This window comes from Echiichthys vipera (genome assembly GCF_963691815.1).
Source record: "Echiichthys vipera genome assembly, chromosome: 20".
NCBI lineage: Eukaryota > Metazoa > Chordata > Actinopteri > Perciformes > Trachinidae > Echiichthys > Echiichthys vipera.
The window spans coordinates 18638365-18660545 of NC_139845.1; the positions used below are offsets into that span (position 1 = coordinate 18638365).

Sequence of the window (22181 nt, forward strand, 5' to 3'; positions counted from 1 at the left end):
AACAGAGTTCCATGCTTCATGAAGCTTAATTTGAACATCACTAATAAAAAGTTATCATGGTATTATTAACGTGATTCTGCTACAACCATCTTTGAGCCCGGAGCATCACTTTGAGCACAGAGTAAGACATGTCCTGTCTAAATGTTACATTACAACAAGTGACACAAATAATGACATCTTGACTGCTCTTAGAGAATGTTTCCCCGATAATTAACATCGGAGTGAACGCCCCCCACCGGTGAGTCTTCTCACGTAACACAATCCAGCTGATCCCATTATGTCAGTGTCAGAAGTCTTATTCTCCTTTCATCTACCGTTGATTGTTATCAATTATTTCAATTCATCAGCGCAGTAGTTTTGAATCAGGACCTCTAGTATTTGGAGCAAGTAGCTCATGCAAATTACTGTGTGCAGAAGAAAGTAGGCTACGCTTGTTATTTCAATGTGTCTTAATACATAATTAACAGCATTTCATGTCTTACGCTGCTCATCACGTTCAGGTTGTAGCTGTGTTTCTGTCTCCTCAGGAGTTAGGGAACTTACAAACATTAAAAAGGATACTTAAACAAGCTTGGCGATTGAAATAATATTGATTTAAGAAATTAAATAATATCAGATCTTAAACATGGGAGGGGAGGAAACATGTAGTTGGTAAGATCTTCTACTTGTATCCATGTTAACACAGGCATATTGAGCGCTTTTTCCTTAGAATTAGGCTAGCTAAGTGTTATCACATATCTCACCCCGTTTGGATTTAAAGGGTTTAGACAACTTTGACGAGCTACTCAGATTATATACATATATATATATATATATATATATATATATATATATATATATATATATATATATATATATATATATATATATATATACTTAATGTCTTCTGCAAAGCTTTCCTTTTATTCTTATTAAGTTTAATTTTCAAGGACAGTGCTGTAAATAAACCAGCCTGGAGGCTCATTCTCATCTGTCGTCCCTGGCAGCCTAAACATCAAGAAAACATCTAAAATGATCTAAAGTATGACTGTGTTCAGACAGAACATGAGGCCAATTTTTGAAGCAAAGCAACTGCATTCAAAGTCAATGGAAGGATAAAGTTAAGAGTGCCCTGGGCGCTGATCGCTTACAGCATGCCCCCCAGCTCCAATGGCCAGGGACCTGTGCTGCAGATGAGTTCTGAGATCAGTCAGAGGATGAGCTTAACAACAAAAACACACACATACACAGTTGAGGCTTACTCCGGGTTATTGCGTCCATTGACGCCTGTTAACTTGTTAGGATTTGAATTCCCTGACCTGCCTGACCCTTTAAGAAGAAGGACTGCACCGTTAAAATGTCTTCTGCTGTAATGTTTGATCGTTAGTTCATTCCAGAGACGGGAATGATAACTTGTCAATAACAAAACATGCATGAGTGGATTTGATTTTGATTCATATTTTAACCAAAGTAAATTTGAGAGTCAAATTGACACTAATTACAGAGCTCCTCCCTGATTGGACTGAGGCAGCAGGTGACAAGTCATAAAGGGTTTTGGAAGAAGTTTTTCCTCCAGGAGAATGGATGATGGCCAGTGTTTTTTTGTGAGTGAAGGTTTCCCCTATCCATTGTATACAGATGAACTTTATGAAATTGCTTTTGCTTCTTTCGTTTGTGGCCGGCCTGAATCATTTTTTTTGGCTGAAAAATCATAACCTGCATGCTGGTCCATCCTTTCCACTCACACTACCAACCATCTTCAAGTATATCACAAGGACCTGACTTTAAGTGTGTTACTCGATTACTGGAGTGTCCCTTTAAAATGCCTTAAGTTGGTCATACTGTAAGCAATAAGACATATGTCTTAAATCTATAGTAACCATGGGATCATTGCCACTTCAAAGTGGGTTTTTTAAACAACTACTTGGTTTGCTTATTTAATTAATAAATTGCCATTAATTGCTATATTTGCCCTTTTAAATGTGAGACCAAACAAAACCCAGCAGGGTTCCTTGCATAATACAACCCAGCCTGGAGATGAAAGCTCATACTATGCAGAGAATAAAAGATTGCAGGAGGAAAGGGAAGAAGAATGGGAGGTGGTAGTGGGTGTGTGTCATGCGTTGCCAAGGGGTTCAGGTGTCAGTCAATTGTGGGGAGGAATTGTTCGTTCCATCTGGATGCTCCCATCATGCCCCAGGGTGAACAGGGAGGCTGCATGTTCTCCCTGACGGCGAGCAGTGGAGATTTCGCATCTGCCAATGTGCTACTGGTGCCTGGATGGCACAGTCGCACACTCCTCAAGGAGGCATAACCCATTTCTGTGTCTTACAACTGATGCAGCATGGAGGACAAGGAAGTAGAATTGATGATAAAAATGTACATTAATAATCCAGTGAAGGGGGAGAGCAGCCCAGAGAGAAAATGAGTGTGTGTGAAGGTCAAATTCTTGCATGGTCACACGGAAGAGATGAGGCAGTGTAAAGAGGAGAAGGACATAACAGAGGAGTGTGTGAGTAGGACACATCAGCACATGAGAGAGAGGGCACTGCAGCAAAAAAAAGCATCCACTCTAGTGAACGAGCTGCCTTTGCTTCAAGACAACTTGACAACACTCACCGTGTGAAGGTGGAGAGAGGTAGAGAGGCAGAGAGGGAGAGGGGGGGAGACTTCCCAGCAATATCGCAGCAGACGCCAAAACAAGCCAGAAGATTCTTCATCACACACACGCATACACAGACACACATGCAAACACACAGCAGTCATCCTCCCCCCCCCAGCCCCAGCGCGCAAATGACCTCACTGAGGAAAACAAACAAACAAATGCGATGTCCCACGGGGGAAGCCAGCATCCCCACTTTTTACTCCTTACTCCTCATCACCGCATCACTCGATCTAACATCACCACACACGCAAACACAGACACACACACGCTCCCGCACAGACAGATCTGTCATAGCTGAGATGCTACGATGCAAAAACTCACAAAAGCTGCCAAAGATCTTCTCTGGAGCAAAGAAAAAACACAAGCATGATCAGGATGTTTACAGTCAGAGAGAGAGAGAGAGAGAGAGGGAGGGGGGGGGGGAGAGAGAGAGAGAGAGGAGAGGAGAGAGAGAGAGAGAGAGAGAGAGAGAGAGAGAGAGAGAGAGAGAGAGAGAGAGAGAGAGAGAGAGAGAGAGAAGAGAGGGGAGGGGGGCTGCCTGCAGTTCATCAGCATTCCTAATCAGTTTTCCCTGGCAGCCAATCAGAGGTTAAGCTGCTCTGTCAGCAGCCAATCCGAGGTTAAGCTGCTCTTGTCAGCAGCCAATCAGAAAAAAGGGCTGGCTGTGTCACTGTTGCTGCAGACCAAAACACTGACAGTTGGTACCAGTGATAGTGACAGTGTGTATCATTTCTGATGGAGACTCAAGGGCACACACACACACACACACACACACACACACACACACACACACACACACACACACACACACACACACACACACAAACACACACACATGCACACACACGCACACACACACACACACACACACACACACACACACACACACACACACACACACACACTGTAGATATTAAAGGACAAGTTTATATTATTCACGTCTTTCTAAAAAAATACTTAAATTCCCTATGTAAGTTGAAGTATGTTTTGGTCACTTAAATCATTCGTCCTTTTCGTGCTGGCCCTGAATCAATCCCATGTAATTGATGGAGGACACCATCCACCTGTGTAAAAATGCATTCCTTAGTTCAGCCAAAGCTAATACATGAGGCTTCAGTGTAAAACACATTAAGCGGCTGTCTCTCGAGACTTTTAAAGGTGCTTTACTCAAAATACTGTGAACAAAAGCTGGGATTGCCTCCACACAGCTCTCACAGACTTTTCCCCAATATGTGAAATACTGACATTTTTTCTCGGCCACATGCACGCACAGCCAGACTGTGTATTAAAAAAAAAAAAACAGATAAGCTCGGATTACAACTCACACAGAGGGGGAGTGACTTCATGCTCTGCTCAGAACGCAATTACTACACTATATCTTTACATAGAAAACAAATTAGTTTGCAGCTATATTAATGTTCTGAGTGCCGAGTACAGGTCGCTTAAGTACAAATCCCTCTCCCTGTTACAGTCCCTCCTCAGAAGAGGCAAAACACTAAGGCGCACTAACACTTGGCCCAGATGATCCGAGCCATGCTTTAGTGTGATGGTCCCTCCTCCCCTGTGATCCAGGCCAGGCCTCCACTCACATATTATGAATATTTCCATCCGACCAAATCTGCAGTAAACATTCCTCCTCCACATCAGACCACGGCGAACCCTTCGGCAGCATCTTTTTACATGTTTATCGTGGGGAACAGCTGCATATAAATAGTCGTCAGGACTGCCGTCAATGCTCGTGCTCGAGCATTTAAACATTTAAAATCAAGTATGGCGTGCTTATGCACTGTACAGTCTACACTCTTCAAACGATCTAGACTTTAGCCTTGAATCGTGCTTCGGGACGGGACGAATAGTAAGGGCGCACTCACACTGTCAAATCCGTACCGTGCCCAAACAGGTTCCACGGGTAAAGTGTAGTTCGTTTGACCAGTGTGAGTGCAAACGTATCGGCTTGCCGGCCACGGCCCAAGTACCCTAAAGCGCGGGGCACGGTACGGACGGAGATTGTGAGTGCGCCCTAAGTGTGAATAGTTCTAAGAGGGAACACTGTAACTTCAAAATATATCTATTTGAGTGCTCTAGACACAGACTACTGACTACTGCCTCATATTCCCTTTGGCTAAACATGACAATTCATTTTGCAAAAAAACAAACAAAAAAACCAACAACTCAGTTGAGAAAAAAGGCTGTGATTTGGCTTCCAGGACATGAACACTGGGTGAAAGCTCCTGTGTTTCTCCCCACACAGAGTTTAGCACTCTTATATTACATCACCTTATTTCCTGCTTTGTTCCAGACATAATTTTGTCGTAGGTTTATTGCAACCCCCCAGACTGTGGGGGCTGTCGGGCTCCCCTGAATACATCAATCATTTCAACCAGCTGATGTGAAAAATATTTTACTAATTTAAATGTCAATCTGCTGCTCCAGTAAACTGACAGCAGTAGTTTAAGACATTTACTGTGCTGCTCTCTACATACTGGTGCTGCTGTCACAAAGCGTCTCCTGACTGGCGCTGCAGGTGGGCAGCGGGGTGATTGACAGCGACGCCGGACAGGACACCGGCTCCAGATGCTCGCTGATGGGCGGGACAGCGGAGGCCTCGGAGTGAACGCAGTCTGGACTGGGGAGATTCTGGCCGCTCGGTGGGAAAGGACTCTTCCAGTGGGAGAAGCCGATGGCCACTTGACCCCCGAGGTCGAACCCTGCCGAAGGACAACGATCAGAAGAAATAGAGGTTAGGAGAAATATATTGGAAACTTTTACTTTAATCTGTTTTGTCTTTATCATCCACAACTATAAAACTAACATATATTTGTTGAATGTACTTCTCTATCATTCATGATCATCGATTATAGGGGGGTTTGGGACCTCTGACCTCTTAACTGGCTCTTTGTAATGCTTTTAAATCCAAACCGTATGTATCCCAGTCTCTTCAGCAATGTTGCCCTCTAGTGGTGGAAACGTTCACCATCATTTAAACATCTAACTTCAACTGTCATCAGGCATTAGTGTTTACAGATAGATGAATCAACAACTCACTAACTGTCCTGTCACTCACGTTACAACTTCGGTTTTGCATGACAAAATATGCAGATTGACACAAGAAAAGCAAATTCTTTCAATGTACAAAAACAGTCGTAAAACACGGCAACAAATGATGCATTTAGATTTATGTTTAAATGATTCATGGATAATTGTGAGGTTTGGCGGTGAGTGAGGCTGTGCTCAGATATGACCGGAGTGGTTATTAGATGACAGTCCCTCAGTGATCCCTCTGATGAAGCGAAAAACAGCTTTCCTTCTCTGCTTTGTGAACACCTGCAGACTGCTGAACCAGCTCGGCTCTCCTCTGGCCTTCGATTTTGTCCTCAGAAGGCTTCTTTCTCAGTTTTACGAGGCCTCCTAGACCGGTGACCCAGAGGGGCTCATCTCCTGGCTGCCCTGTGTCTAAGCTCAGGGTGACTGTTCATTTAGTTTTTCTTCTCCAAAACACATCAGGGTAAAGGAGCATGGTAAATCCACCAAACACTATTTTCTTTCAGTCTTTCTCAAAATCGTGTTGCTTTTAATTGTCCCACTGATGACTTCAGTTTTGTGCATTTGAGTACATTGCCATGATATTAAGGTTGAACAGTCAAATGGCTTTTCCCTCTGCAATTTTGACCAAACTCTTCTCCATTGTCCTAAAGTCTGAGCATCTTGTTTGTGATGGCTTAATAGGTGAGCTTGAAGGTTTATCATTGACCTCGAATAGTAGTTTGACAAAAAGAAAGGAAATCAGAGCACAGGACACTGAATCCACTAGACTTGAGCAACTTAAAACCCTGAGTTTTGAATACAGTTAGTGGAGCACACATGCACACACACACACACACACACACACACACACACACACACACACTTGAGAACGCTACATGTGTGAATTATTTTCGCACCCACCTTGTGGCTTCCAATGACCATTTTGAAGCAACCTTTTTAATAATAAGGAAAAGAAAGGCTGCAAAGCAACTAAAATAAAATAGACCCTGAGACTGAATTAATTAGCATTAACATTTGTCTACATTTAATTACATTAGAATGCACTCTACTGAATTAAAGTGGTTTTCAGTTTGGAGTTCAGGGACTGCCAATAGCCCCTTTGTTGCAAAATATGTAATCTGTTACTGTTTGGATGATTATTATCTGAATATACAGTTTACAGATGTTTGTTTTGGCTGTTTTTGGACCTTGGATTTAAGGTTCGACCCTGCTTAAAATAAACTGAATTTCTCACAATTTTGTGTCGCACTGTCATGTTTTTGTTTTAAATTCTGCAAGTGTCAGTGAACTTCACAGTACAGTCTGCTGATTTCCTGCACACTGCCGTTAAGTTACGCACCGAGGGCAGGTAGGACCAGGGAAGACTCTCACCCCTCCTCTTCTGCCTCCCACTCCCACCCCCAGTTTCTGTGAAACACAAAGCCCAGCAGATTTGGAAGGAACATCAGCAATGATCAAACCCAGCCCGATCAATAGCAGGGAAGTGAAAGGCCTGGCAGCGCCTGAGCCTCAGCTGGCTCCTCACACAGCACATTTAGCTGCAGGATTTATTCTGAGTATCATCTAAGCTATTTCACAGCCTTAAATTCTCGACAATAATAAAGGTGTTATCACAAGAATGAGTCAATCGCTTTGAGCTGGGCGTCCCTGGAAAATGTTTGCGCAGAAGTCAGCACTCAAACACAGAGAAGGTCTTTATTGTCTCTGAGGGGAATATGTCTTGTCCAACACCTATTGGCAAGAACAATCTGACTGCTGCTGCTGGGAAATGATACGAAAGGGAATGTGTGAATGTTTATAAAAAAAAGGAATACAGTAATGATGCAGTATTTTACTTACTTTAAATTTTCAATGCAGGGAGTCCTTATAACTACTGCTGCAGCAGTCAACATCTATGTGGGGAAAGTATGCCAAGCAAAGATATTTAGAAGACAAATGCCCAAACAACTTCTCCTCTTTTTTAAAATGAGCCTAGACACAGTGAGACTTGATTGGACAGTGTAGTATGGAAGTAGATCTGCGTCATCGGATTTTGAAATGTAAACAGCCATTGAATTTCTGCATTGAAATGATGTATCTGAATGTTTTGACTCCAAATTTCACTTTATATTTTCAATGTTCACAAATTCAAGGTTAAAAAAGTAAATATTTACATTATTACACACTTTCCGTGCATACATATTCAGTGCTAGAAATTTTATGGCTTTATAATTTCAAAATTCGATGATGCAGATTTACTTCCATAGTGTAAAAAAACTGGAGTTATCTTTTAAATTTCGTACTTGTTTGCTGTTGTTTTAGGATGTAATGAAATGATGCTTCTGCGGATAAATACAATGCCCCGAAAAAGTATTTGCCTCTTTACAGATTTATTTTGTTCTTGCTTCAACACAGTGATAAGGGAACAGACAAAAGCTAAAATTCTAAATAAAAAAACAATTATTGCTGTGCAATAATCAAAACTGCTTCAACTTTGTCAGAAAATGTTGTGATAAGCCCATTACTCGCCATGTCTTTTTTTAAATTATAAAGCAGGTGATCAAGGTGCTAAATAAGTATTTTCATACTTTGACTCAATTTACAGAGTAATGCACACAACCCTCAGGAACTTTGCATTTAAAGCCATCAGGACTTCTCTACGGTGACTGACTTCTGCTTCTTCTGACTTCAATCAGAGCAGACTGGACTTTTTCAGGAGTGGGCCTTATCGAGAAAAGTTTCTAAAACAGAGCGTTTGAGAGTGAATACATTATAATAATAATAGAAAATTGCTTCTTAGTGAACACTAGCAAGGCTGGTGGATTTCAGAAACGGTCAACAGACTTTTGACCGAGTTATTTTGGAACTCTTAGATGTATGGGATGCACAGAAACATAGTCCAGGTACGTACAGTGTGACACAGTTCAAAAAAGCCATTATGAACTTCACTGAGCCAACAGTCCTCAACATAACATGAAAGTCACCTGAAGTGGCGGGAGGGGTGGAGGTGGTAATCTACACCTGGCATGTACCCGAACGACCTCCAAAATCCACGGTGCGCACAGTCTTTTCGGACATAGTGTGTTCTAAGCAATATCTATGTCGCAGTCATCAGAAAAAAGTGCTTGCGTGGCTCTCTGAGGAGAGCGAGACCCAGATAAGTAGCACTTCCACTTCCTGACACCCTCAGAGGTAAGACAACAAACACAGGTGCATGTATCTGGGCCACACGCTGCACTATGCAATAACATGTTTCAGCTGTCTACAATAATTAGAGAGAGATGGTGGAAGTCCTTTAGGTTGATGCAGAGCTGGGGTGGTGGGAAAAGAAATCTAGTGTTTCATGTTTCCTCTTTATCTGAGTGTGTTTCAATGCTGAATGTCAGTTGATGCAGAAGTTGCTGTTGCATAAAATAGCCAAAGGATAAAAGAAATGTCTATTCTGCAGCATCTTCTTGGTGTAAATGGCACAGAAACATCTTCTTATGGCTGATAAATTGACACTTTTTGTGTATGCCGTTCCAGCCATCGCCATCTTGGCAGTGCCTGATTCCGCCTGTTCCCTGCTAATCCAAACACGGGAAAAGAGGTGGAGTGTTGATGGAGCTGAGGTGGGCCGACTGAGGCCTACAGCCTGTGATGACTCCCACCTGCCACTCAAGCAACTATGTCCTTAATTATGCACAACTTTAAAACTGAATAGAATTTAAAGGGGCGAGTTGTATGAAAATTCACCCTCGGACAGCTGAACAGGGAAATGAGCCATAAACACAAACACACACGTTTTCGGAGCCAGCCTCAAATAGCTAATTGGGGAACTGCAGTTTTTGGCAATTCTGCATTGGCTTTGTTTATCAGACCCAGAGGTTTCCTCTTTGTATATACAGTACCTGTTCCAAGCGACCACACCTGAAGGCGGGGCTAAAAGCCTGTAGTCACAGAGGAGGAGGGACATGATGAATCATGAAAGTGAAAGAAATACTTTTGGGATTGCAACATGCATTCCAATGCCAGCAGAAACAAGTTTTTATAAGAAAGGAAACAAGACGCTTTAGCTGATAATAAAACAAAAAAAAACTAAACCTTTGAAAATGCTGATGATCCCGTTTTAGTTTGAAACCTCAGAGGTTGCACTTTGGACGGGCAGAAACGGAGACCTTTGGAGATGATGCAAACACCCGCGTCAGTCCGTTCGGTAGGCTGAGATACCTCTTGTAATTTTATTCTTCTTGTGTGGGTGCTCTTTTGCTTTGCAATTACTGCACAGTAAGGTTATACAATCTGCGTCCTGTTTATATCGGCATGTGCGTCCCAGTGTACGAGAATGGTCACACGATGTGTGTTTTCAGGCATGTTATTATGGATTGGACTTCTGATGCAGAGCTAAAACACTTGGATGGAGATGGTATTTCTTTAGAAATGCCACTTTAGAATGAAAACATACTGTAGTAATGTGGATGTAGCCCAAAAAAATCACCCAGACATGAACATAATCATTTCCATGGATGCAATAGAAAATGCGAGCATGTTCATAGCTCCTGGAAATGTCTCCTCTCTTATACCAAAACATCAAATACAGACAAATGAATGACCTGAAATGAGCTCAGTCCTATGGATGTGCACAGCAGCAATCAGTCAGTGCTGTAGAAGTTTCAGCATGGTGCATTTGATCGTTTCTCGTGCCATCCTGCACTGAATCCCTGCCTTGTGGTGAAGATTAGCTCTGTCTATCAGCTGCACTGCCACAGTAAATTCCTACAACAATGAAGCACTGTGGAATTAATGTAAGATTATAATCGATTAGAACTTTTAAGAACCTACAGTGATGCTGACAAGTATTTTCCTCTCAAACAAAGGCTCTTAAATCACAGGCGGCACACTAACTTTTTGATGTAAGTGCGCTGGGCAAGACTATAGATCTTTCCCTTTGTAAAAACCAAGGGGGTGAGTCTCAAAGGTCCAAAGCCCTCCCTCAGCACTTCATTAGGTGTTTTTGTTTTTTTTGTTTTTTTTTAGCACAGCGAGAAGAGAGGAACACCTGCATGCAGCAGCCGCAGCAGCAGCGCCTCAGCTGAACCCAAAGTCTCAACTGTCACAGCGTTCAGCTTACAGCCTCTCCCACTAAGGAGGCTGTAATATTCATTGAAGAAATGTCAAAATGCAAGATCGGACTACTGCAAAAAGTAGTAGGTAGCAATTTTGTGACAGACAGGAAAATTATTTCAGACAGGTCTGTCAACAACGCGCTGACATCCCCTTACATACAAACAAAGTTACAAGTCAGGGGAAATGTTTAATTTTCTTACTGCTAAGCAAATTCAACATTTAAGTCTCTCTCTCTCTCTCTCTCTCTCTCTCTCTCTCTCTCTCTCTCTCTCTCTCTCTCTCTCTCTCTCTCTCTCTCTCTCTCTCTCTCTCTCTCTCTCTCTCTCATGTAGTCAGGTTTATAGCTGGGAGATCTACCTCTACTTTTTTAATTATTTCAAAGTTAAATAAAGCACCTTTGTTATTGAAATGTCTTTCTCAGGATCTCCACTGGAGTTTGCACTTTATTGCTTTGAGTTGTGAGCAGTTCTGTTTTATATTGCCCCTTTTTTGTTATTTTGAAGATTGTTTTTGCAGTTTGGATAAAAATAGTCTTATTTCAACTCTGTTGTGATTAATCCCTATGAAAATATCAAATGTTTTGATGGAATTACCTGTGAAGTTAACCACGAATGGTATATAATCTGCAGGGATTATGTGTTTCTATAAAAAAATTTCCGTATCGCACACTGGAAAACAGAAACAGTATATTAATTACTGCTAACACGCTCAGATTCTCAACAATATATATATATTAAGTCAATGGCTTCTCTATCACTACACCAGTCTGAACTAGAAATAAACTTTCTGGTTTGACTGAGCTGATAATGGTATGTTTGCCTCTTTTCCCATGTGTTGACCGGCACACAGCTTAATTTTGTGATGTAAATCTGTGAGAGAGAAGCCCCGTCCACTGCTGTGTGGCCACTATTGTTTGGAAAAGTAAAAGCTACAGTCGGCAAGTCTGGCAGATCGAGTTGACTCAGTCAAATTTAGAATATTTACAACTCATGCCCCTCCCCCACTACCATCGAGCTCCTTAGCTCCCTCCAATTAAGTGCTCGTCAGTGCGTGTGCACCAGATTCCTGTGAACGCACCCGTCTCTTCTCTACTCAATAAACAGCATGTAGTGCATGCTACATGGAGGTAGGCTGACTAACTTACTCATAGATAGCAACTGCTAACGTCATTTAGCGTTCTGCTTTTGCACAAACACATGGGGTCTGGTATGTGTGACTCGTATTGAACTACACTGTTATATAATAGAAAAATTACTTCCTTTAATTATTATAAAACTAACAATAATACAAGATATAAAGGAAGTAAAGTGAATAATCATAATTCTCATCACATTTTAATTATTGTGTACAAAATGATCATGTCCACATATAATACTATAGCAAAATATGCAAAGAATTTTTCTTCTTTGACAAAAAAAGCTCAGTCAGTCTTGAAAAGTGCACTTACCGATGGTGATCTGACTGACACAGCTGTAGAAGGTCCCTGAAGAGGCATTGTAGCTGCTGCTGCTGGGCTCACGGTCTGACAGATGTAGAGATCACATATAGGTACAGTTACAGTGTGGCTTCAGGTAGACGGTTTTAGCCAAAGCAACTTACAATGCAACAAAGGCATTGGTTTTTAGTTATTTACAGCCATTGCTTTTGTAATGGATGCGTATGGAAACAAAAGTTTTGTCTCGGTCCAAGAGTGTCCATTAAGGCTGGCCCTGTTCCTGGGGGCTTCATAAAAGCCATGACCATGCAGTGTTACAGGAATGAAAGCCCTAATTCTGCGATGTTAGTGCCCTGCTCCACACATCGAGCTACACAAGGGGAAAAAAAACATTGACCTTCATAGAAGTAAGGGAATAAAATCTGGCAGCTTTAATGCTTTAGTCTACCAATTTATGAAGAGAATAAAATCATCCACTGCAAATAAAACCCATAACACTAGCAGTGAGAATAAACCCATAACCCATAGAAGACTTACTGGGAGAAAACCTTTTCCCTGTAACCCTGAAAGTGTTAGGGACTGATGTCTGAGTTGCTTACTTATCTGAACACGTCCTAGCCTGCATATCTGCGCCTGTACAGCCTTGCACTCTTTCAATAATGGGCTATAACATGTAACTCACAGTAATTTACATTATCTGGCTGTTATGTCAGTGTTGCACACTTCAGAATGTGGTTAAAATGATGAGATGCGTGATGAAAGTGGAACAGCAGAATGGTAAATGATTACTGTATCCTGTAACTAGTTCAGCAGTGCAAGATAATAACTAGGGCTGAAACTAATGATTATTTTCATTACCCAAATAATCTGCAGACCATTTTCTAGATTCATCATTTGTTTTTGTTTAGTCCATAAAATGTCCCCAAATTGTGAAAAAAATGGCCGTTGCACTTTTTTGTTGACATCATGAAATGTCTTGTTTTGTCTGACCAAAAGTCCAAAACTCAAGGATAATGGATATTCCGTGATAATAAAATGAAGGGAAATCTTAACATTAGAGAAGCTGCAACCAAATGATTTAAGGCAGTTTTCTTTTTTTTTCTTTTTTTTTTTTTACTATTATGATAATTCATGGATTATCATAATAGTTTCCGATTCTTTTTCTGTTGATTGACTAATCAATTAATTAATTAATCAATTAATCGACAAATTATAACAGTTTAAGTAACCAGTAGCAATCACCGCTAACCGTTAACTGTAAAGCTGCATTTAAAGATGTTGAAAGTTGAGATGGTGAACCTGCATTAGATAACAGACACAGGACAATGTTAGGATTTCTGACTGCCCGGTAAATCTAAGTCCAATACTGACTTTTCTTTCAGTTATTTTTATTTTTATTTTTTGGTGTCCACTAGTCTGGTTTACTGGCTGTACAGTACTGGGATGAACTCTAACATCCGGCGTGCTCAGTTACCTATTTTGCAAGAGCACCATTGCTGCATCTGGGGCTTATCTCTGACCAACAACAGCGCTTCTGAAATGATCAGTGAAGTTACCGTTCCTTGGGTGTAAATGCACACGGTGGATCAGCAGCTCTGTTCTGATTAATATTTTCCTCATTAAAGTTTTTTTTGATTGCTTTGATGCAGTAGTCGACTCAAAACCCACATTTTTCAAAACTGTTAACGCAAACGCCTAAACAGTGGCACCAATGGTCAAAATGACTCATTTTGCCTGCAAAAGGCTCTACCTCTGCCAAACATTTAAAATATGGACCAAAAGCAAATGTTGCCCTCAAACAACACAACTTGCACACAAGTGCATAAGAGCTTCCAATCAGTCATTAGACAAGGGGCATCAAAATACAACATTCAGCTCTCAATGTGAATCAGTGCTGCATTACTGGTCAGCAGCTTACATATCAGTGCCAATTTGCTTTCTTGCAAAACATAGATTCAGAATCATATACAATGATTTTTCAAATTTTATTGAATGCAGTATTCATTCTTTTTTTTTGAGATTGTGGCTAAGAAATGAAATATTCCAACAGAAACCACATATATAGAATAAAATAGGCCACATGGCCTCATCTACATCGCACTCAATATTTTCTCTTGCGATGCACCCAGGGAAAAATCTTCTTGCATGCCTGACCCCGCCTTGGCATGCCTCTGCATCTATAGCTTGGGCAGCAGCGGTCATTGCATCGATCAAGGGCATCTGGTCATAGGGGCGATGATCGTAAACCTTTCATCTCCATGCACTGAAGAATTCCTCTATAGGATTTAAAAATGGAGAGTATGGAGGAAGCCTGCAGACTGATTGCAAATTGAAAAGTTTTGTGAAGCAGTGTCAAACAGGTGCTTCAGTGATTGCATACTGGTCAAGAAGTGTCTAAGAGATTTGAACATATGTGTTCTGTTTGGTTACCATAGCTAAAGCAGTGGAGTTTGGACTGCTTGAATGACATCTGCGTTAACTGATTTGCAAAAGGGTGCGGGAAGTGTGTCAAAGCAATGACAATTGGTTAACTCATTTGCAAGAGGTGTATTTTGCTCTGCTGAGAGAGTGATGATGAAGACTGAGACGTTACCAGTTTCTTCAACCAGGTCAAAGCAATAAAAAAAACTGTAATCTCATTAATCCACTAACTCCTTACGGGACGCATCTGGCTCTTTAGCTGCTAAAAGCTCTCTAAATGTTCACCATCTGGTTGTTAACTGTGCTGTTTGGTATTGGAGGGTAGTGTACAGTGGGTTTATCAGAGGATGTTCACTTTTGTGACTGGAGACTGGGCTGAGGAGAGATCGAACCTGAACCAAAGCGTTAAAAGTTGCAGTCCGTCAAACCAAAAAAATTGAGGTGAAAGACACTAAAATGCTTTGTACAACTGAAGGGAAATAAAAATTTGAGTGATTTTTCTATGGGTTTGTTAAAGGCACTGCTATTTGATCCATTGTTAATATTGAAATATCACATTTTGCAGCTTTAGGATACCTGAAGGTCATAGGTTGGATATAATATACAATATTAACACACACAAAAACTACTCATTGAATTACTTGTTTTTGCAGCCTCAGCTCAACTTTTCTGTTTCTTTGCAGGATGAATTTGAGCTTCAGTCAACCAAGCTGCATTTAAACAAACTGTGTCATGCCCATAGCCCTCATGGACAATCTGTTCCTAACATAATGTACAGTATATATATATACAGTATTTAATTATTTGAATGACTTGCACCAAGTTATCAAGGGAGATAGAGGTTAAATGTTTGATCCGTCTCAGCAGAGGAAAACTGTGAGCAGCAGATAAGAAGCCTTATACTCTGATGCTGCAGCAGTGACTCTAGTGTGTGTGTGTGTGTGTGTGTGTGTGTGTGTGTGTGTGTGTGTGTGTGTCCCAAACACATACTGAAAGATATTTCAAGTTAGAGGTTTGCTTAGATGTCATTACAATGATGTCAACTTAATAAAACACATTGCGGAAGATTTACTCAAAACAGAGTATCAGTGCAGTTGTGTTTGTGTGTGTGTGGGGGGGCTGCAGCGGTCACCCCCCTCATGGCCCAATTGTTGAAAGACGTGTGCTAAAGTGCCCTCTTGGAAGCCAAAACGTGTGCTAAAGTGCCCTCTTGGAAGCCAAAACGTGTGCTAAAGTGTACTCTTGGAAGCCGAAACGCGTGCTAAAGTGTACTCTTGGAAGCCAAAACGCGTGCTAAAGTGTACTCTTGGAAGCCAAAACGCGTGCTAAAGTCTACTCTTGGAAGCCGAAACGTATGTTAAAGTGGCACAGGTAAAGCGGCGAGGACACGCTATACCTGCCTTTTTCCCTTTTTCGCTCCTGCCCTTCGAAAAGTCTGTGCTTGCCACTGATCGGTAGAAAACTACACTTAATAATGCATTTTTTTTAATTGGTAACTTTTGTATTCAGGTTAGTGTTCAATTTGTGCAATAAACAATGTTGGAAATAATTTCCATTCAGTTTTATTATTCAACAAGCAATATGTTGAATATCAGCAATATACTGAAAGCATACAGCATGGCAGAACTGCTAGTAAACTTTAATACCGGTTTATTTACAGCCAGTAATATCACGATATTCAACGTTGCATATGGCAAATTGTCCTCATTGTGCATCCCTGGACTGGTGCAAACTGTGACTGTCCAAGGTGCTCTAATTCCTGAAAACTAAAAATGACATATTAAATATAAATGAAACTATTTACCGGTGGTCCCCGTGGACCAATTTTTAAAGCATATGCCATAAAAGTCACAGATTAGTTCATTTAGCTGGTGTAATTCATAACTGAAGGAGGTGCTCCGTGTGAGAATACAAAGTCCTGGGTGGTCATTTGGAGCTCATAAGTTCTTAACAGTGGAATCAGTATAAACTGAGTTTGCATTAGAAACTACACAAGCAATGACATCATAAATAACGTTACTGTTTTTCTAGTCCCATGTGCTTCATGGGCTGCCTTTACCTGCGGATCCGGAGGAGAGGCGCGTCGCTATGGCGCGGCGAGGACTGCGCGGACTTCCCGGACAAACCCGCACCACCTCCTCTTGACATTGCAAACAGATGACCTCCTGGTTTTCTCCGACCTTGCTGCAGCCCATGTGCTCTCCTCCGGCCTGGATCTTCATACCTGCGCTGATCTGACGGACCAGTCGCATGTCTGCTCCTGCCTCATGCTCCAGCATCCTCCTCACCGGCGACGGTCACACTTATTACGCATGGCTTCGGCGTGTAAAGGCAACAACTTCTCCTCCACCTAAAGCATCCTCGAACTCCACCCACTGCACTAGAGTTCAAGCGCTGTTCATTGAAAAGCGGCTCCCCGGCCGTGTCTGATCACCTCTTCTCTCCTTTGTGTCAGCCTCTCCCGGCTTGTGTCGAGGTTGATGTTGCAGTCTTTACGCACAACTGCAGGCGTGGCTGCTTCACGTGGTTAGTGAGGTGGCAGTGTCAAGCTCCTGTGGGAAGTGGTACCAAGATCAAGAAGTCATAAAATAAGGTATTAAGAAGGTAAGTACATAAGTACCAGCTGTATTATTACTATAGCATCAATTTAATGAAAACGCAGTAATAAACAAAAAAGAAAACCAGACCTGGTGATACATATTCGAGTTGTGGGGAAACATAGCAGCAGATTAAATATGTATGCAATGTTTTGAAAAGTGACACAGAGTCAAGAAAAACTAGGTGCGTTGAAAAAAATAAAAAAATAAATAAAAAAAAACACAAAATTGTCCAAAACTAAATATACATGTTTTTTATTAAATGGCATCACAATTTAAAATAAAATAAAAATTCGCCCAAATTTTTTTTGTTAAATTTTGACAAGTACACAAGAGCATTACAGCCGTACACTGTGTCTGCTTTAAAGTGAAAAAGAACGGAGACCAAAACAAGAAAAACCCAACACGAATCGCCATCCCTCCCAACAACCCATGTCAGTCACGGTTAAAATGAAGAAGAAGAATTCCTTTTATTTATCCCGCAAGTGAAATTCAAATTTTTCACTCTGTCATTATTCATGTTACAAACACACTCCCGAAATACACACATGTACAGACAGGACCTATATACATGCAATTAATGGAGAGATTAATCAGAGCGAGGGGGCAGCCAATGGATCAGCGCCTCGAGCAGCTGGGGGTTCGGTGCCTTGCTCAATAGCACCTATGGACTGAGCTACAGCCGTCCCTTAAAATACATTTATAAAAAGTAGGAGGAAGCACAACTTCGATGTGGCACTAATAAATGCACACAAAGCAGGTGCCCAAGTTACTGCTGTGGACACCAGGTCTAAATCCTTTGAGTTGGTCTTGTTTAGAATCATTTAATTAACAAATAAATTATTAAATATAAGCCTTTCAACTGTTGTTGCCCTTTGTCTGCCTATAATTTAAATGTAATAATATTTATGATTAAAGTTCAAAAAGTCATACATAAAACATTTTCTTACCAATAACAAACTGATGATTTTCTTACTGGTTCTTCACTGAAATGTCTCCAACAAAGAGCAGGAAAGTGCTCTTGAATTTGAGCCACATCAAAGCAAGAAAAAGCTAAAATACTTCCTCCAAAAACTGTGTTTAATCTCTGGCTTCCAGCTTTCTTTTCCTTTCTGGCTCAAGGGAAATAGCCCAGATCTGTCGAGTAATAACTCAGCTAGTGTAGACATCCTTTACACTGTTCCACATTAACAAACACGGTGCAGAGCGGACTCAGCTGAGCAAAGCCCTCTCTGCTGTGTGGTAATCCCACAGTGTGACATCTTTAGTGTGTTTAGCTTCGAAACCAAATCAGACTCTACACATAGCCCCGTCATCATCTCGAACAGCAGTGATTTGGGAGTTTTTAAAGGGGTAGTGTGTGTGTGTGTGTGTGTGCGTGTGTGTGTATTGAACTGAATAAACTTCTCTACCTCTATTTTATACTAATCTAATCATCAATTACATGAACAAACATCTGCCCCAGTATCCATCCTAACAACTAAGCCACTATACAGTATTTCTCCTGTTTATACATACTCAACAACAGGATGCATCTTTTCAAACTGTGATATTTCTTCAGTGCATTACACAATACCACCCCACACATTGGCCCTGCACTTTTAACAGTGGTGTGAACAAAATGTTGTTTTAAATTTAATTTACCCCTGAAATTGAAACGGCTCTCTGTCTGAAAACAGCTTTTGTATGTTGCCAGGAAGTAAATTAATCCTTGTCGCACATTCAGAGAGGGAGGGTTTTTGTGTGAAAAAAAACTAATCAGCTAGGAATCAGTGCAACAATAATTATAATGTTTGGTCCATCCCCAGTTTCTGTAAGTTCTTGCATTTTAGTACGACAAGCCCGCTCAGGCAGGCTTAGCAAATGTTTTCTTTGAAAAACCTGAAAACCTAAATTAAAAAGAGAGCTGTACAAATATTCTCTTATTCCATCTACAATGTGTTCAGACTCAGAGATAATAAAACAGATGTGTTGATGCTGGAAATCCGACTAGGCTGACTTTTTTTTCATAGAAAATGAATCAGGAATCGAGGACCAATCAGCAAAATCAATACCGTATTAGTATCAAAATCAAAATCTTATCCCCTAAACACTAAGCATTCCTAAGGGAGGATTTATTTAATTAATATAAGTTTGTGATTTTACAAGTGCATCACTGCAACCGGATTTTATGATGTTAATAACTTAATTTGCTGTGTAGGCAGCAACATTTCAAACTGACTCAAATCTGTAACCCTTGGCATAGTGTGCTTTACCATACAAGTAACAGCATTCCCCTGGTGGCTACATGTGGAAGCAAATAATGGCCAATAAGATTTGACTTCCGTGAGCAACTAAATATCCAATTTTGAGATGTAAACACTACTGAATACTCAGGGACACTGATCACGTCCAACAGACGGCGGACTGAAAGAAGCAGTCAGTAACAAGTGAATGTAATGAGTGGAAACTGTTGGACTGATGGTCTTAAAACACAGCTCCGCACATTATTGACTACGTCATCACATATACACAACTTCTATGAATTCTGATGATGTCTGATTGCAAAAAAAGTAGTAAAGATATAAAAAAGAGAAAGTAATAGCATAGATAGAAGAGTAGACTATGAATAGAAGATGTTCAATCATTACAAAAGTTCCCCTAATAAGTGTCACAGTCTCAGCCATGAATCTGACTTTTTCTTCTGAGTTTTTTTCACTTCCCTGTGTGGGGGGCTATCGGGGCAGAATAGCAGAATTTTGAAATCCAGACTTGACCTTATCTGGTCTGATCACCCTGGCTTAATTAGTTGCACGTACGCCAAGCCAGGATGAGGAGGGGCGAGCAGGTGTAAGTAATTCAGATGAGCGCACGTTCACAGACTTCAAAGGGAGAGTGTGGGGTCCACCACAGATTCACTGATGCAGACATAGAAAAGACGCTTGCAGCGGTCTTCTCTTATCAAAAAAGGAAATTCGGCTGCTATTATTAAACATGAGAAATGGAGTGGTAGGCAATAGCAGACCGACTGAACACGGAAAGGGTCAAAAAATATACACCAAGTCAAGGTCAAATAAAAGAACATTTTGCAGGGTGGTAAGTGCCTTGATTCTGGATACCACTGCTTACATATTTTACTGTATTAACCTATTTTAACAGGTAAGAAAAAGGCTCATTTATCAAGTACAGGGACGGCCCGTCCACTACAGAATTCACGGCAGCTGAGGAGTTCGCCCCAGCTCTGAACCTCTGAAGGGAGGCCTGTGATGGAAGGGATCATTTGGGGGGGACAGCCACGGACTTTGTCCCACCCACAGCAACTGCCTACTTCATACAAGGTACATTATTGCACTGATGTGCATGGAACACAATCAACCATTTAATTGGGGTTGTGTGAACTGCCCAAATTGGTTTGCCTTGCAGTTTCTGGCAACACACTCACTCTGCTGGAGCCATCAGATGATAATCCAGTGAGTGTTATTCATTAAAAGCATAGGCTTGGCATATTCTGTAAATAGCATACAAGTCCTATTGTGTGTGTGTGTGTGTGTGTGTGTGTGTGTGCGCGCATGTGATGGGGCGGATGATAAGGAGACTCTGTCGTTGGACTCCAGAGGGCTTGAGGTATCATGTCAATCTTGTGGAAATACTTATGTAGCCAATATGTCAGTGATGTAGTGCTCATATGGAGTTAGTTATAACAGGATCCAGAAGATGTACAGCCTGAGAGCCAGTCTGCCAACATAGGGAGTATTAACTAAGGGAAAACCAAATGATGCACAGTTCCTGCTATGCTAATTGATAGGTGTTAGAATCCACATACTGTCAGGCAGCTATACTCCATTCATCTGAAAAGGCAAATACAGCTGTCAGATGTGAAAACAATTGTGAAACAGAGGATGTTACTGGACATTCACCTAGACATGGAAATTAAAGAGAGGACACTTAAGAAACTGGACCATGAAATCCTTAAACTAGAATGAGAAGTAAGTTGTTTCGGTGAACACTTTAGGCATGACTGTATCACAATGAACTAATCACTGTTTTTTGTCTCTCCCTTCCAAGTTTGGTGAAAAATGATGTGCACAGTTATGCTTAGGAACGCTCCCACTAGCTCTGGAGACAGTCAGGTTCAATGATCCCCAGAAGAAGATAGGCTCTGTTTGATGTGTGACCTTGGTGAGATTGAGAATGAGATTCAGTTTATGTTCATGATGATTTGAGGAATGTATTTTTTACTAAAATGTCTTCCATTAACGCTAATTTCTTGTAACGGGTTTGGTTAGGACCCAATAGCAGCACAAATACAGGCAGGAATCGTTGGTAACAAACTTTATTGGCTTTGGTGCAGGGAATAATCAGAGTCACGGCGCTGCAGGTAGCCACAGAGGAGACTGGAGTTAGACTCACTCTGAAGAGCTGAACCAGGTAACCAGAGGAGCCGACAGGCAGAATCCAGAAGGGGACAGACGAGGATCGCGGTCAGGGACGGAAGTCTGAGGTGATTTCCAGGAGATCGGTCAGGCAGGATAGTCGGAGGCAGGCTGGGTCGAAACCGGGAGATCAGGCAGAGTAACGCTGGAGAGTCTGGTGCAGGCATCGAGAACAATCTGGCAATGAGTGAGTGTGGAGTTGGAGCTTAAATGCCGCCAGAGCAGAGAGCACAGGGGAGTGGAGTTGGCTTGATGAGAGGGGTGTGTCTGATCGGCAGATTGAAGCAGGTGCAAAGTGTGAGGCAAAGAGGAACTGTGACATTTCTCTTGGCTACATGAATATGAATAACTGGAGTTGTGCTTTAAAAAGGGAACTTTTTAAAGCTAATTTTCTTGGTAAAGCCTGGGAAAGAAGAAGGAATATTTTGTTCAAAGATCGAGCTGTGTAATCTTTATTTTGAATGTAATTAATTATGTGATGGTGTCCTATAAACTTTGTGTGCAGGACACAAAAAACAAAATAAAAAATGAATGTATGAATG

The 22181-nt window shown here is 41.3% G+C and overlaps 1 protein-coding gene across 1 annotated transcript in view; it reads right to left on the minus strand.

Moving 5' to 3' along the window:
• The window catches only part of LOC310962942 (anoctamin-4-like), a gene marked incomplete at its 5' end in the record, with an annotated part of 56051 nt that extends 39142 nt beyond the window's left edge, over nt 1-16909 (minus strand). The window contains 3 exons of the mRNA XM_083935565.1: nt 5128-5352; nt 12222-12296; nt 16690-16909. Coding sequence (XP_083791691.1) covers nt 5128-5352; nt 12222-12296; nt 16690-16909 — 520 coding nt within the window. The remainder of the gene's footprint in view (nt 1-5127; nt 5353-12221; nt 12297-16689) is intronic.
• Between the last annotated feature and the right edge of the window lie 5272 nt (nt 16910-22181).